The sequence below is a fragment of the Megalops cyprinoides genome, chromosome 6 (assembly GCF_013368585.1).
Source record: "Megalops cyprinoides isolate fMegCyp1 chromosome 6, fMegCyp1.pri, whole genome shotgun sequence".
In the NCBI taxonomy this organism is placed as follows: Eukaryota; Metazoa; Chordata; class Actinopteri; order Elopiformes; family Megalopidae; genus Megalops; species Megalops cyprinoides.
The window spans coordinates 24,003,597-24,019,806 of record NC_050588.1 but is presented as its reverse complement, the minus strand read 5'-3'; the positions used below and the strand labels follow the sequence as shown (position 1 = coordinate 24,019,806).

The 16,210-nt window shown below is 39.9% G+C and overlaps 1 protein-coding gene across 13 annotated transcripts in view; it reads left to right on the top strand.

The window, feature by feature from the left end:
- The first annotated feature begins 12,472 nt into the window (after nt 1-12,472).
- The window catches only part of magi1b (membrane associated guanylate kinase, WW and PDZ domain containing 1b), a 133,865-nt gene continuing 130,127 nt past the window's right edge, over nt 12,473-16,210 (top strand). For all 13 annotated transcript variants that reach the window (XM_036530258.1, XM_036530255.1, XM_036530260.1 and 10 more), the window contains exon 1: nt 12,473-13,299. In XM_036530258.1, the coding sequence (XP_036386151.1) occupies nt 13,002-13,299 (298 nt within the window). In that variant the 5' untranslated portion in view covers nt 12,473-13,001. The remainder of the gene's footprint in view (nt 13,300-16,210) is intronic.

The window sequence follows — 16,210 nt, the reverse complement described above, 5'->3', positions numbered from 1 at the left end:
TGTAACAATTAAGCTCTCTCAGGTGTGACCTTTGCTCCCTGTGATGTTATAGCTCTCAGCCAGAGAACTCACTCTCATGGATCAAAGCCAGGATCTCAATGAGCATCTTTTGAGAAAAGGAACCTTTGATTCATTGGTTGAGGAAATCTCTAGGAGCATGTTGAAAACGAATAAAGAAATTAGCATAAATTAAAGTACTAGCTGACGTTGTCTTATCAGTATTTAGCTCTTTGCATTATCAGCTATTAAAGTAGTTACATAACAGCCTGTGGAAAGGAACTTAATAAAGGGCTTTGAGCAAATGAAAGTAGTGAATTTAAAAAATCAAATCACTTTCACAATCACAAATCATTTTCTCTGCATCATGTGAAATAATTGAACATAAAACAGAACTGAATTTAGATGCATAAAAATTGTTGCATACAGTATAATATATTAGATTATTATTTATTAGTTTAGTAGATACCTATATCCAAAATGACTTATATGTTTTATTTTGACATTATCCATTTACACATCTGAATATTTAATGAAGTGATCCTGTTCAAGTGTCTTATTCAAGGGTTACAACAGCAGCCCCCCCCCCCCCCCCAAGACATGAACCTCCAACCCTCTACTCACAAAACCCACTTCCTTAACTTCTCTGTCACACTGCTGCCTTGATGATGTCAGCAAGATGTGAAATCGAAAACAAAATAATTTGTGTAATGAAAATCATTTTTCTTGTGTCAGAACACAGGAATCAGTAGTCTGAGATGCTGCAAATGCTGCGAAGCTTTTCTGCTCATTAGATGTTCTAAAATTAGGAGCCCGTTTTCATTGGATTTAACAAATAATCAACACAAAGAGACAAAAAAGTGTCAGGTCAGGCATTTCATTTTTGCCTCATTTGTTGCAGACGTTTTCAGTACGTTTGCAAAAATTGTCCTCAGAGTGACTGCATGCAGTGTCCTCTCTCTACAGAAACTAAATCTTCTTTTAATCTCTCCACAGTTAGGAAAATAATGGCACTCTTTGTCTGTTGCCAAAGTCTTTAAATTGTTTAAATACCAGGATTTTCAGTCAGATGAACTTGCTTAATCTGGATCTTTGATTTCTTTCCGAGCACTGGGAAGTTTCCGGAAGGCTTTGAGAGACATGGAGAGAGTAAATTCAGAATAAATAGTGCTCCATCTTGACAAGATCATAGGAGGTCAGCATCACAATTGGCCAAATCTAGATCAACCAGGCCAAGTTACCCCAGATAGCCATGTCTTGTCATATTCCCTAACAGCATCAACTACATAATTAAGATCAACAAATCAAAAAGATGAACTCTGTGTGAAAACAAAATGTTCACACTGTTCCATCACCCTCAACTGGTGCTTTGCACAATGTCATGATTTGTTTTATTTTATTTCATTTTGCAATGAGTGAAAAACTTCAATTGGACAGATGTCAAATTTGTTCTTCTATAATTAATTCCTTAATAAAAACCACGTTATGATCCTAATAACCCAGAACACAGTCCTGGATGTGAAAAATGTGTATTTTCATAATTTAGACACAAGACCATATACTTTTCTTAAGCAGTTAGGAGGGAGGCACAAATATTTGTTTCATTGGGAAAGGCAAGTGGTAATTTGTACACACACACACACACACACAAGGTTTAGTACAATTTCATAGATATCTAAAATTTCATGTGTCCTATATAGGGTGAACAGGTGAGCAGACCTTCACCTTTATGAGCATATTTCACATCGTGTAATGCCTGCAAACATAAGTCAAATAGACTTTTTTTATCTGAATACAACGTGGACAAAAGAACCACGCATGCACACAACGCTTATGGTGAGGAACAGTACAGTTGACAATATGTATAAATGACCTAGCACGGTAGTTTCAATCACACTTGCACAGCACAAAGGAGTTCTGATACATCACATCTGCTAGTGAACATAATAAGTGTCTCTACAAATGTGTTCCGCTATACTGATAAATACAACGGCAGTGTTCTACCTGAGAGTCTGCTCCCTCAACTCCGTTTGAGCTTGTGGAAGTCAAGGATAGCAACAACTACAACAAAAACCACCAGCTGATGCAAAATAGACATTCTGCAACAGCAAAATGATTATTTGATTTTGAAAACCAATATAAAGCTTTTCCATTCATCAAAACATACCATAATGACATTTGAAATAACAGAAGCAATTTAAGATGTACATAGAGTACATAGACTCTGGACTCTACTAGGAAATTACAGAGCCCCAATTCCAGCATAAATGAATGGAGTCCATTCCATAAAAAGGATTAAATGGGTTCCACTTACAAGGCATGCAAGGTTGATGCTCTTTGAAATATACAGTGCCCATGGATACAACAGTTTTGACACTGAGATTCGTGACAAAGGCATTGGGCAAATAAATGCTTGATTAATTAACAGGAGAAGAAACAATTGCTGAATGTACCTGGTCTTTGTGTGAAGAGATGATGGACAATGACTGCCCACAGCTGGAATTAGATCAATTTATGGAATTTATCCTTTAGTAAGTAAAATAGTATGAAATTTCAGTGCCCTGCTTCTCACTCTGGCTCTGCACCTTATTAGTATACAATACCAAGAATTTCATCACATTCCAATAAACTTTATTAAACTAGCAAAATTGCTAATGTTTGCAGAATCATACAGTATTCAGAATATTCCCTGGCTTGGGCAGCAGTCCTGTTCTTTTTGATCTTTCTGACTTATATAAAATATGATATTTTTTTCTTTGCATCATTCCCTCTTTGTGTCTCACATGCATAAAGAGTCAGACCTTTCAGCTCTGCTGTCAGTATACTTGCCATGTGGAATTTATAAATGCATACCATACAGAGTGTATACTTGTGTATGCAGACTAAAATGGCCGTTGTGTTGTACTGGTTCCAACATAGCAACAAGGGTCTTTGTTCTACTCCTTCACAGAGGGCCTCAGATCCTGTCAGCAAGGAAAGAGGAACCACCTGCAGCCCTCTGACAGCAGGCCATATGCTCCCCTGGACTGACTTTCATAAACAGAGAAATTCACCATGCGCCCAAAGAAATAATATGAGCTCAGGTTTCCACAAAGAGCAAATGTGTTCCATTAATAATGCCTGCCCACAGCTCACCAGCCCTGGAAGATTCCACACACTGTATGCTGGACAGCAGGACTCAAAGATATTGATCGACCAATTACTTAAAAAGAATAGGGAAAGAAAAAAAAAGTTTGAATTTTGCAATTTTTTGTTAAAAACAGACCAGTGTTTACATTTAAAAATATGATTGTTCTGTATCCCCCTTCCCTCCTCCAACTTTCTTACAATGCACACTAAAGCACAATGCACAATGCATATTAAAGAATTTCAAGAGAAATTCATTTGGTGTGTTTTGGACTGAGTTCAGGTCTAACCGGAGCGTGTCAGATCCATCAGTTGGTCCACATGGGGACACTCCTTGTATAGTGCCGGACTGATGTGGCCCAATAAGCCATTGAACAAGAGATAAGAACCCTGGCATGTGGTGACAGTGCACTGAATCAGTCACAGAGAAGCTTGGGTGTTGCCAATGCACACAGTCACTCAAAGAGAGGGAGGTAGGTAGAGAACTCTGACTCAGTTGCAGAAAAGGGCATACATAAAGAAAACTGAATCAGTCACACAGAGCCCCACATAGCCTGCCATTCAGCCCTATGTGCATGAAGTGTCTAAGGGATTACAGAGTGATGCTGGAGGGCAGCAGTGAAATTTAAATAATTTAAGACAGATTTAATCACTGAGGACACTCAATCAAAGTTTTACTTGACAGCCTGCAGACTTTTAGAATATACTGTACAATGGCATACTTTACTTCTTTACTACTGTTAATGTTTGCATTGGGTTACAGACTGGACAAAGAGTGTCTTCTTCAACTAGATAAAGAACTTGCCAAGGCCACTGTCATACCTCAGTACATTGGCATTTAGTCATGGCACCCTCGTCACAGTTAAGCAAACATAAGAGCACCTTACTCAGGAATGTCAAACAAGAGCACATGCATTTATCAGATACGTCAGGTCTGAGGTCAATGCCAGTTCTCATGACTGAAGAGGTACTTTTCAATCAATTGCAACTTGGATGAGCTTTTCCTGCTAGATGGAACATTCCATACAATTCCACTGATATCTTGAATTCCATGTGGCCCCACTGTGTAAGTGACCCCAGCGAGTGACAGTCTTATAGTGTTGGAGATATTTGCCCTAGATAGTGTTCCACAAACCTTTCCAACCCACATGATTATATATGCAACAAACATTAACCTAACCCTCTCTGGGACCCCAGTGAGACTTTCTATAAAATGCATCATTTGCTTTACTACTATGCCCACGGATGATGCCATGGAAGGAAAATGTGCTTAACTCTGCCATACTCAACACATGCCACCGTCTGTGCATTTGCAAGTACTGCTGGAATAGTTTTGTACAGCTGGTCTTCATAGGGCTGGGTCCTTGCTGCATGGAAATAGGCAGTCTTGCATGTGGTCAGAGAAAGCATCTTTAAGTAATCAGATCTGAAATCTGAGGAAAATCTAAACTGGTCTCGCTGAAGGCAGCACAGTATGGGCTTTGACGGGAATGACCCATATAGTGCAGACGAAAACAATCCCTCCTTAAGCCAGGAGCGCTTCATTGCATTCTAACTCATCACAATCAGTGTAGTCAGAGGCATACAATGACATTGTTACAGCAAACAGCATGCATGGTGACTGATTCTCACAACAACGCTTTAACACTTAAAACACGGCTGGTATGAATAAAACAAACACGTTTTCTCCTTTCTCTTCTCTCTATTTCTACTGTTCGGCAGAAGTTGATATCTGAACCAGGCGAGTAGGACGCTAGCGCTCTCCAGTTGTGTTGTGTTCCGTTGAATTATTCAGCCACACGCTCTCCGGGACGCAGTGAAGGAGAAGGCAGATCACATCAGCGTAGGCCTCGCTCCTGCCGCCCGCAGCCAAGCTGATGGGGTTACATAAGAGAGGAGATCTCGGACAAGGGGGGAAAGGATGGCAACACACCACATGACTGTCCCTCTTACTGCTGTCATGTGCTCTCTCATCTCTCTCTCTGTTTCTCTCTGTTTCTCTCTCTCACTCTCTCTTTTACTCTCTCTTACCCTGTCTCTTTCATTCTCTCTTTCCTCTGTCTCTCACACTGCCTTTCCCTCTCTCTCTCTGTCTCTCTCTCTCTTACTCTTCTCTCTCTTTTACACTGCCTTCTCCCTCCCTCTCTCTCTCTCTCTCTCTCTCTCTCTCTCTCTCTCTCTTTCTCTCTCTTTCTCTCGCTCCTTCTCCCCTTCCTTCTTTCTAATCTGAAGTTCTGAAGGAGGGGTCAAAGGTGAAGAGCTCAGCATAATCAGGAGGTCATGCTCATAATGGTGCATTGTTGACTCATAGGCAGAGCCCAGTTAAAATAGCCACAGCTGCAGTGTCATCTCTCTGTGAAATGGCAACAACAAGAGAGGACAAAGGCAAGTTGTTTTTTTCACTAGAGGAGAAAGTTGTTCAGATACTGGTAAAACAGTAGCACTGTTCTCTCGTATGACAAACATGGTGCTGTATTTGCACAACAGGCAAAGGAAGCTTCAGCCATGTGACATTCTTATCTGGCAGCCATTTTGTGGCTGAAGAACATGCTCAATGATCATTTATTACTAAAGAGAGCTCACACTACATGCCTTCCTCCTCTCACTTTAGATTAGCTGCCTTGTTATTTTAATTGTTTGCTCATTTAATTATAGGAGTTCTGGTTACTTAGCTTTCAACAAAGCAGGGAAAGACTTTTTGAATATAGGGTTCACCATTTGAGTTTTATATGAAATCAATAAAGCATGAGAGACTGTGACATATTGTAAATATTGGCATGGCACAGAGTGAGTGCTGTTACAGCAGGTACAAAGTGCAGCTAAGTGTCTTTATATCATTGATATACTGCATATGTAACTGTTGCCTCCTAATGAATGCCCAATGCTAGTATCTGCAGAACGACTGGGATAACTTGACCAAGCTCCTTAACATACATAGCCTCAATGATGTCATTGCTGACAAGGAATGAAATAATGCAGCAATGTTACATGGTGGTAAGACTTTACAGTGGGCAGTCCCCAAGCTAATACAGCGATCATAACAATGCCCTAATCGTCTTGCTTGTTTCAAATCATTCCATCGCATTTCACCGTGTCCAGCCTATATATACCTGAGGTGAAGACCTCCAAAGCAGAGAAATGGGGGTAGCAACGTGAAACTGTGGATTACTGTGACTGCTTCCCCAACGGAGGATCACACCAGCAGCGTTTTCACAGGTGGAAGATCTCAAAAGCAAGGCGGGTGTTAAGAACGCAATGACCTTTGTGCCAACACGCCCAGCCTCTGTCCGCTCAGCTGTAATGCTGAAAGACTTGTTGTGCCGCAGGTGTTGCAGCTCAGAGCCGACTGACGGTGAGTGTAATCTGTTCGATGTCAGCAACTGGAGAGACACAGGAACCCCTCCACTGCTGTAATTTGCTATCTGGGTGACAGAGTCTTGGCTAGCAGCATTCCATGTAAAGTACCCGCTCTCTAAAAACAAGCATTTTCCAAATGATATATTAAGGCCTTGCCGTGAGAAGAGGAGGTGGAGCAGAATGAATGGCTATTTTTTTCCCCAAACTTTGAAGGGTACCTTGGTCATAAATTTGTAGCATGCAGAATATGCTCTTTATATAAAGACCTTATTATAACTGAGGGATGCTAGAAGGGATTTTATGGGCCTTGTCTGAAAATGTACACCACTTTAAGAGCTTTGCACAGCGCTAATGGCCCCTGCTGATGCCAAGAGGGAGAAGTTCTGCTGGTATTTCAGAATTATTGTCAAATAACTTAAAGCAATTTCACGCTGTGTAGTTTGAGATAAAGATAACTTTTTGGTCTGCGTGCTGGGGCATGAACTGGAATATCATGTGATGATCCGAGATCAGCTGATGAGGATCAGTGGGCAGGATATATACCACATGCTGCTTTGCAGGGCATGTTTGTGTGTACTATTAAATACTGCGAGCCCTGATTCTGATGAACATTAATGCTTCTCCACTCAGAGGCCCAAAGAGACCATGTAATATTTATCAAGTAGAAACCATGGGCTCTACTTGATAAATATTATTTCTTGATAGAATCAAGGGCACAAATCTAATGTTTGTTTACCTCTGAGCAAAAGGTTTTCTTTTGTTCTTTTGTTTTAGTTTCTTTAAATAAATCCCAATTAGGGGTAAAATGAAACTCAGTTAAAACTGCTGTCATGTTGTGTATAGTTTTTCTATTTCAGTCTTATTTCAACATGGTTTCGAAATTAATATACCAACAGACTAAATATGTATGTCAATTTGATGATCCTGTGTAAATATTGTTGCAGTAGTATATGTTAAAATGGTGCTGTAGAATTTCCAACTGAGTTACAAGTTAGAACTCATGCAGAATCTCTCTGTATATGTTAGAACTGATGAACTATCATTACAAAATCATCATTGTTGCTCATACACACATTAATGGCCCAATAGCATTATCCACAGCTTTGGAGCAGTAACATAATGACACTTTCAACTAGTTAAAAATAACTAGGGGCCTTTTATGAGGGGAATTTGCTTTTATGAGAGGAATTTGTTGCTTATCTGGCAAAGCAACACCAAGCTTTACAGCAATGGTTTAGTTAGAGAGATTTCACTCTTGCTGGATGACATTGGGACAGAAAATTCCACTTTATTGACTCAGAAAAAAAGCAGATTAAAACTCATCTATGGTAAAACTGTCCCATTTTATAGCTCTCCTTCAGTGGTTCAGTGGTTCTGGCTAGGTTAGCGAATTTGCCAGAGACTTGGTGGGAGAGTTGTGCATTATTTAATGTGAAATGTAACCTCACAGCGTATGATTCCCTAGCATAAAGAAGCTTATGGTTTTAATCATTCTGTAATGCACTTATACCTCATCTAGATTTATCTGCGGTCATGAATCAAACAGATGTAAGGCTGCTATGGCTCGGAGGTTATTTCTGAATACTTTGAAGTCATAGTGTGCCATCCACTGCATAGTGTCTCTCATACTTCTTATATCATTGTAGACAAAAACCCAGAATGCAGTGGATCAACACCATATAGAAAACAGAACTGGGTTTACAGTGCTGAAAGCATTGGGGCATGTGCTCGATGCACAGTTCATGCCCTTTTGGAAGAGAAAACATTATCAGCTAGCGGCCATTGCACCTCACTGCTTCAGACAGGAGCTGATTTGGCTGAACAGATATGTGAACCATCTGAATTTAAATACGTTCTACCGCACTAAACTCAGTTTGATTTAATAAGCTGAAGCTATTGGATGAACCAAGGCAAAACTGATTCATGAAGTACACTGTGTTCCTGCAACCATTTTTTTTTCATTTTACCCCTTTTTTTCCACACCTAACTTGAAAATTTCTAATTGGATATTTGGCCTGTCTAACCATCTAACCATGACATCCTATACATGCACATGAGCACTGAGGTATATGCAAAATTGTCTAATGCAATTGTCTAATACAGACACACACCAACCACAGCTATTTTTCATGTGTCAAATCCCACCGTGCACTAGGAGAGCAAACCCAGAACAGAGGAAAGGAGCATCTGAGAAACACATGAGCACCTGGAAAAGTCACAGGATGCGGAGAGCAGTATAATGACAAGACCCTGATGTCGCGTGTACTATTTGCAAATACTTTTTTCCATCAATATGAGCTTGCAAAAAAACACTCTTTGTGGCTACTGCTTCAGTGGGTCTCCATCTTAATTTTTTTGTTCCACCTAGTGATAAAATGAGGGCACTGTTGTTGCTCTGGGGGAGCTGCTCAGTCAGTGAGTCAACACTTTCTGTGGCAGATTATTCACAGCCAAAATGACCATAACTGTGGGAATGCCTCAGGGCATCAGATCACAGAGGGCAAGAGAGCCAGAGTGGAGTGGATTAGGAGTTGAGTAAAGCACAGAACAAGCTGCTGGGAGACTACCACTCTTGCATGTGCCAATACCACCTCTGGACCTTTGCAATTCACACAACTGGTTTCCATTTTCTGTCATCTCAAAGATAATTAGACATTGGTAAATTTGGAAACAAACTACACTGCATGTCATAAAGAAAGCAGCCACCGCTCTTGATGATTTTAACTCAAATGACAACAGACAAACAATTTTCATTCAAATCTGCCAAATGTGGCAAAGCAGCTGTTTTGAAGTAGTCTGCCACTTAAGGCAAAATTGACTCTTGCAGATCTGCTTACCACCTATGTAATAATTCACTCAGAAGATATTTGAGGTGCTGTGAAGAGATGCCCCCAAAGATGAGCCATACTGTACCCCCTGGGTGGCTGTGGAACACCTGCAGACCTCCTCTTCATCTCTTGTGTGTCAAGGGGAGGGGCCAGGCCTGTCAGGAATGGGTCATTTACTGCCTCTAACTCAATTACTTTCCCTCCAGCCCTGCCAACCAACATTAAAAGTGCATTAAAGGAGAGCGTGATCATGGGTGAAACCGATACTCACTTTAGAGGGAGACATTCTCAAAACGGGGCGGGCTGTGTCTTGGGAAATTTACCATGACTGGGAAAATAACGGTCTTGATTTCATGTCTCAATAAAACCTCTGTTTTTTTGCTCCCCCAAGAGCCACCTGGGAGACTTTGTGGCATTTATTGTATTTATTCAGTGTAGTTTTTGTGCATGTGGTCGATGCAATTGTTATACTCTTTGGGGAGTATTTAAGTACTTGACATTGATTCTGAATGTTTTCCATGTCAGACCTCCAAGACATAACAGTATTCAAAGATGAACTTATCAGTGATAAAGTATGAGTTGGTTAAACTTTAACGACTATTTGAATCCCTGCTATGGTCGGTGGTCATTTGTCACTAAAGCAGGCCTTAGTGTTCCTGCATGTGTCAATTTGTATACATTTGCAATTTATCAATAAATTGTTACTACATAGAAAGGACTAGATGGCACAATTAGCGTCTATTATAACATTGATTTGTTTAAAATACCCCACTCATTTGAATGTACTGCTCTGAGGTATGAAAAGTAATGGATGAAACAGATGAAAATGTCACTGAATTCATTTGAGAGGACTGTAACTCAGTGCAGAGTTTGGCATTTCTATAAATAGAACCCCTTCAGAAACAGCTTGACATTTCTGTCTTCTACATAGGTATTTATCAGTCATAAGACTATGCTGTGGATCCTAAGCTTGAAAAAACAATGCTGGATAACTATGTATAAAATAACATCCAGTGTCTGTCATACAGTGCCACAGCACAGTCAGAACATTATCCACTGCCCCTAAATTCATGATACCAGATACACATACGGAGCAATACTTGCTGGCCTAAATTAACAGCTACAAACAGTTAATCTTGCTACTTTTCTTTATATTAAGGTCTGTTATGCTGCAGTTTCCCCAGCAATGCAAGAGTTGACTATTACTCGCCAGTGATCATTCTGAAAACATCAGTCTGTCAGGTTTTGATGACACACTGTGGCAAGTGGCAGGCACTGGAGCTGTCTGACCCCTGCCGTAGCTGGCAGTCGATTTGACTGGCAGACTCTAAAGCCACAGCAGGGGAGGCCGAAAAGAGCAGGGAACACTACACACAGCCTCTCATCCTGCTGAAAGGACAAGAATAAATGAACAAATAAACCTAGCTCTTAGTGTGTTATGCTTAGATGACCAAGCAAGCCATCAGAGAAGCAAGACAAATCATTTAATTTCAATCCATTTCATTTATTTGTGCAAAGAAAATGACAGTACAAATTATGATATTTAGACAAATAAAAACACTGGTCACAGTGTAGTAGATTTTAAGAGGAATTTGTGCAAAAATGTGACAGATCATTATAATTGTCTTTTTTGACTTTTGCAGTGGGCCTTACAGTGCATTGGCTGTCAAATGTAGCGCAGTGTGCTGGACAAAATGTTCATGTTCGATGTGCATCTACACAGAAAGCCCAAGATATAAAATTAACATCTCACTGGTCAGTTCACAGAAAAAATTGCACTGGCTCAGGGCAAATACAAGCTAGATAAAGAGAGTCATAAAAAATGACAGAAGGTGGTGAGTGACATAGACTGTGGTGTGAAATCTGAAGATTTGAAACTGGAAAGGGTAGAAATGTCATACCTAATGAAAAAAATGAATGTCTGCCACATCAATTCCCAATACGCACACACGCATGCAGGCACACCATGCATGCACGCGCACAACCACACACACACACACACACGTTCATCATTCTCTTAAGTGCTTGAGTGAGCGACCTCCATACTGCACATGCTGGCAGAGTGTGACCGGTGTTTTGCTGATTTGAGGAGAAGTTACAAGGTTTGAGCTTAAAAGCATTCAGTTTTCCCATCCCATCCAGGCCACTGGTTCCACTCTCATGGGAACAAGAGTACTTTGGATGTTATTTTTAGGTGTCTAAAACTCATAAGATCCCACTAAACTTCCCCTCCTGCCAGACAATCTTATCCCAGTCATCTAATATTTACCCCATGTCATCATCTTACAGGGCTCAAATGAATAATGATGATAACCACAACAACACATATTATTATTATTATTATTAACTCTATAGTATAAATGATCGTTATTAGTAATATTTATTATTAATATGTTGATCATAATCCCACCCTACTCTTCATCATCAACAACTATGGTCCCAGTAGACCATATTAAGTGCTTTTTTTATAATATTCTAAAGATATGTTTGAGTATTGATTCACCGGTGACAGAAAGAAATGAATCTGAAGGGAAATGAGCAGTGCTTAGGGCAGTGGCCTGAGGAAATAAAAACATCAAAGACAGACACGTGCAGCTGAACCAGAATTTTAGTCCTCTGACAGATGGAATCATCAGCACGCTGTTAAGCTGTTCCGTGTTCTCTGGCGCTGTGCATTCCTTTGAGACTATTTTCTCAGACACAAAACGTATATCGTATGCAAATCTGTTATATTTGAAAATTAAGGGAAATGAAATACCGCCGTATACTTACACATGGTAACAACAGCCGTAAGAGAATTTTGGAGTTTAGACTTCCACATTTTATGGTGGTTTATGTGTCAATCATTCACATTAGTTTTATTCATGCATGCCATTCGAACGATTATGATTCAGAATATAACTTATAAAGGTTTTGTGTGAGCTTATGTATTTGAAAATTATTTCTGTATTAATGCAGTAGCTTCAAGCAAAAGAACTGTGATAACAATTAACAGTTTCAACAAGTTTGGTAAATCCGGTTTACGGTTTATAAACATCTTGGTGGGCGGGGAAATGTAGAGCATTAGGACCCTGTAATAGGTGTTGCCAGGATTTCCCTTTAGGGCTCCAGAGGGAAGTTGCACGCATGCGCTGACTTTACTATCAGTAGATCCCGATCGCAGGAACAAACAGAATAGGATGAAATGTAACAATACAGAAGACAACGTCGTACCTGCTTAAAGGAGCCGTGATCGATGTGAAACCTCCAACCAACTCGTCGCTTAGGTAAAGGAAACGCTTTCTTACCGGGATTTTGAAAAGAAAACAGGAAAAGTGGTGGCAAAAACTAAATAAACTGGAGATAAAATAAGTGTGGACTCTAGACGTTAATGAAAGTAAAGCAGACAGTATTAGACAGGATAAGACTCAGAGGGATCAAATGATAAAGATGTTGTAGAAGATGAGAAATCAGGATAAGAAAATCTGCCAATTAGAACCAGCTGGCCAAGAGCTCCTTTAAAGTGGACCCTCGAATCGGAATGGCTTGATTTTGCAGAGTGAAAGGGGAACGTTTTAAGCAGGATTCTTGCTACAGAAGCAGAAGAAAGTTTACTGCATTTGATTGGGAAACTGCGTTCTATGAAACAGCTGATTTTCGCTGTCTCTTTATCCGCCGACGGGGCCACCTGTTTTGTATCGGATTTTATTCACCATGTCCAAAGTGATACAGAAGAAGAACCACTGGACCACCAGAGTTAACGAATGCACAATCTGCAAAGACGCTTGTGGCGAGCTGAATGTGGAGTTGCTCGGAGGCGCGGAGGATGGAGAGTTTCCGTACATCGGACAAGTTAAGGAAGATACAGTGGTTTACAAAAATGGTAGATTGACGCAGGGGGAATTAATACTGGAAGTGGAGGGTCTCTCGGTGTCTGGATTGCCCCTCTATGACGTGCTGACAGTGATGAAGAACTGCAAGGGTCCCATCAGGTTGAAAACTGTCAGACAAGGTAAGTGATGCAAGCAAGCAACGGCGGACTTTGCTCTGGTCCCAATGACAGTTTATAGAAGTGTATTCCTGTTTTATTGTGAAATGGTGTTTGACTATGGCAGCACGGAGACGGAGGAGGCACGATGGTATGTTAAATGAATGGATGATGATTATACCAAAACTTTTTAAAATGGCACAGCTTCTGAAAATTCCATTTCAGTTATGTTGAAACAGTAGCCTCGGAAACACCCATGAACTTCATTGAGCAGTTACCCTCTTCCACGAAAGGACATATGGCAGTGCTCACCGTTTCCCATATACATCCCATGTCTGTTTTTTTAAACTATTCCATTTTTAAACAAATTCAATTTTTAGTTTTCTACCATTCAGTTCATTTGCCACTTAACCATAAAATATTTAAAAAAACGAAATAAAAGTGTTATGACCCTGCATACCATAACATTCTATTTAGCTTTTCTGTCAAACAAAAACAAAATAAAGAAAAAATCAATAAGAACTTTTTTATTGAAAAAATAATGAAACCGTAAAGGAGCCTCTGAACTGCTCTAGTGACATCAACACAAATATGAAGACCAAAGAATTCAACACTTCACGGTCAACTTGATTCAGCTTGAAAATATAGTTTGACATGAAGCCACTTTGACAGTCATCCAGTTTTTGTTGTAGGCTGGCAGGGAGGTTCTGAGACACCAAAAGCTATTATTACACTATGTGACAGATTAAGCATGTGACAATGGGGTCATGTGTATGTAGAATTAACTCAAGACTAACCATTTTTAGAGATTTTAAGGGACATAGTGTCAAAACTAGATAAGTCAATGTCTAGATGTAGGGCTTGCTATGGAGTTACCCCCACCACACATACACACACACACACACCTTTCCTCTCCTCACGTCCACGCCCTATTTAAGAACATTTTAAATATAATGTTTACGCATATCTGTATAAATTAATAACCAAAGTCCCTATTACAAATTTTCAGAATAGGAGCAGTGTCTCACTGAAAGAGACAACACCCTCTGTCTTTTCTGTCTTGGTTACTTAAGTATGAGTACACTGTGAGTTTCATTGGTTTGACCCCATTGCCTGTGGTCTGCAGCACATGGGTCTCTGGTGAGATTCTTTTCATTCTAAAGCAACCAAGATGTGTCTTTGATGTCCCCAGAGGAGGACAGTGGGACCAATACATATCCCTTCGATTACCATCCTAAGGTAATAAATGTGGCACTGTCAGTGCTTAACAAGAGTAGAACAAACTGGTATAAATACTTATGTATATATGTGAAATGTCAAAGTTTGCTTTACCACCAAGGGGTGAAACCTACTCTGGCCTTAATATAACCCCATAGCTATAATAATGGTGTCTCTGCTTTAGGCAGTTCATAGTTCGATCTTTTTGGTTTTTGATGAAAATACATACTTTGATAATGATCATGCCCCTCCCTAACCAGTCAACACTTTTATCACATTGTGTGTGGTTCACTACAAACACACCTATGCCGTTGAAGACCAGTTGTGTATCACAGGATTGCTTCTGCATGTCTGCCTCAGATGTCCTGTCTTGGCAAGCATATCATTAGGTGATTCAACCCAAGTCAATGAATGAATTAAGACCATGTCAGGAAACAATCCAGTCACCTCTCTCTGTGGTCAGAACGCTGCTGGGCTTGTTCCAGATTGTTGTGGGGTACCATGGCGATATGGTCACATGACGGTGCTTGGTTTCAGTTTAATAATTCATACAGTCACAGACTGTCGCTCTAATCAGTCCTAATTGGGAAAATATGTTGGCAGTAACAGACATTTATACATTGTGTATAGATTTCCTGACTGAGGGCAAAAATTGTTTCCTGAATTTACGTATTACCACAGTCCGATAAACAAACCACATCATACTGTATAGCTTGTAGTAGGTTAAAAATGTTTAAAAAGACACCTCTAGCTGAAGTAGAATAGAGCCAAAACAAGTTTATTTAATAAACCCCAATGGCTGAAGTAGTCTACATCTGCTCAAGGAATGATACAGATCAGAGCATCCCTATATTTGAATGTAAACAGCCATGAGAGAGGATCATATTACATCTTAGACAGTAATTAGTGCAGAGCTGAATAGAGATTGTTGAGGTTATGATTATGAAGCAGAAAATGTTTAGCAGCAGCTTTTTTGGGAATGTTCTTTTTTGTGTACGTTTTCTTTAGGGCACCTCTGAAAATAATATCAACCACAAACTTCAGGATTGTATTTGTTTCATGAAAAACACCTAGGGGGAATAGTCACTCAGCGGTAACCACTCTGGAGGTTATTGCTTATCTCTCAATAACACATTTAAGCAACTATCCCTTTTTATTCTTAATATTTTCTTTTCATTTCAGTGACAAGCTAAACTTGTGACAATGTGTATGAAAAAAGTATACGAGTTGCATAGACTCTTAACGCCAAGTAAAAGACAAAGCAGCCTTGTCAGAATATTGAATGTATGCCTTGGTATTTGTTTTTTCAGTAGGAAAATTATCACTTTTTTGAACCTCTATTTTGCCAAGGAAAAGACTAGAGTGAACAGTGCTGGGATATGATTCTTCGCATAGGGACCATTTGCATGCCATTGTGTGGCCTTGCTTGTTTCTATTGACAGAGTTGATCTGGGAAAATCATTAACTGTGTTACGTAATAACGAGAAGTTTCAACATACGAGTCTTTTGAATGTCTCTTTTGCTGAATCCTTTCCCCTGTAGCACATCTCATTTCTCACTGAATCATGTGAGAAAGGGAGAAGTATTCTCTTTGATTTCTGTCATTGCTTTTTTTTCAAGAACAGCAATGGTTCTTTCAGGTCAGGATGCACAATTTGTGAACATGGAAGGAAATGGGACACAGAATCCAGCCTTCAGTGCTTGTACTAAACCTCAG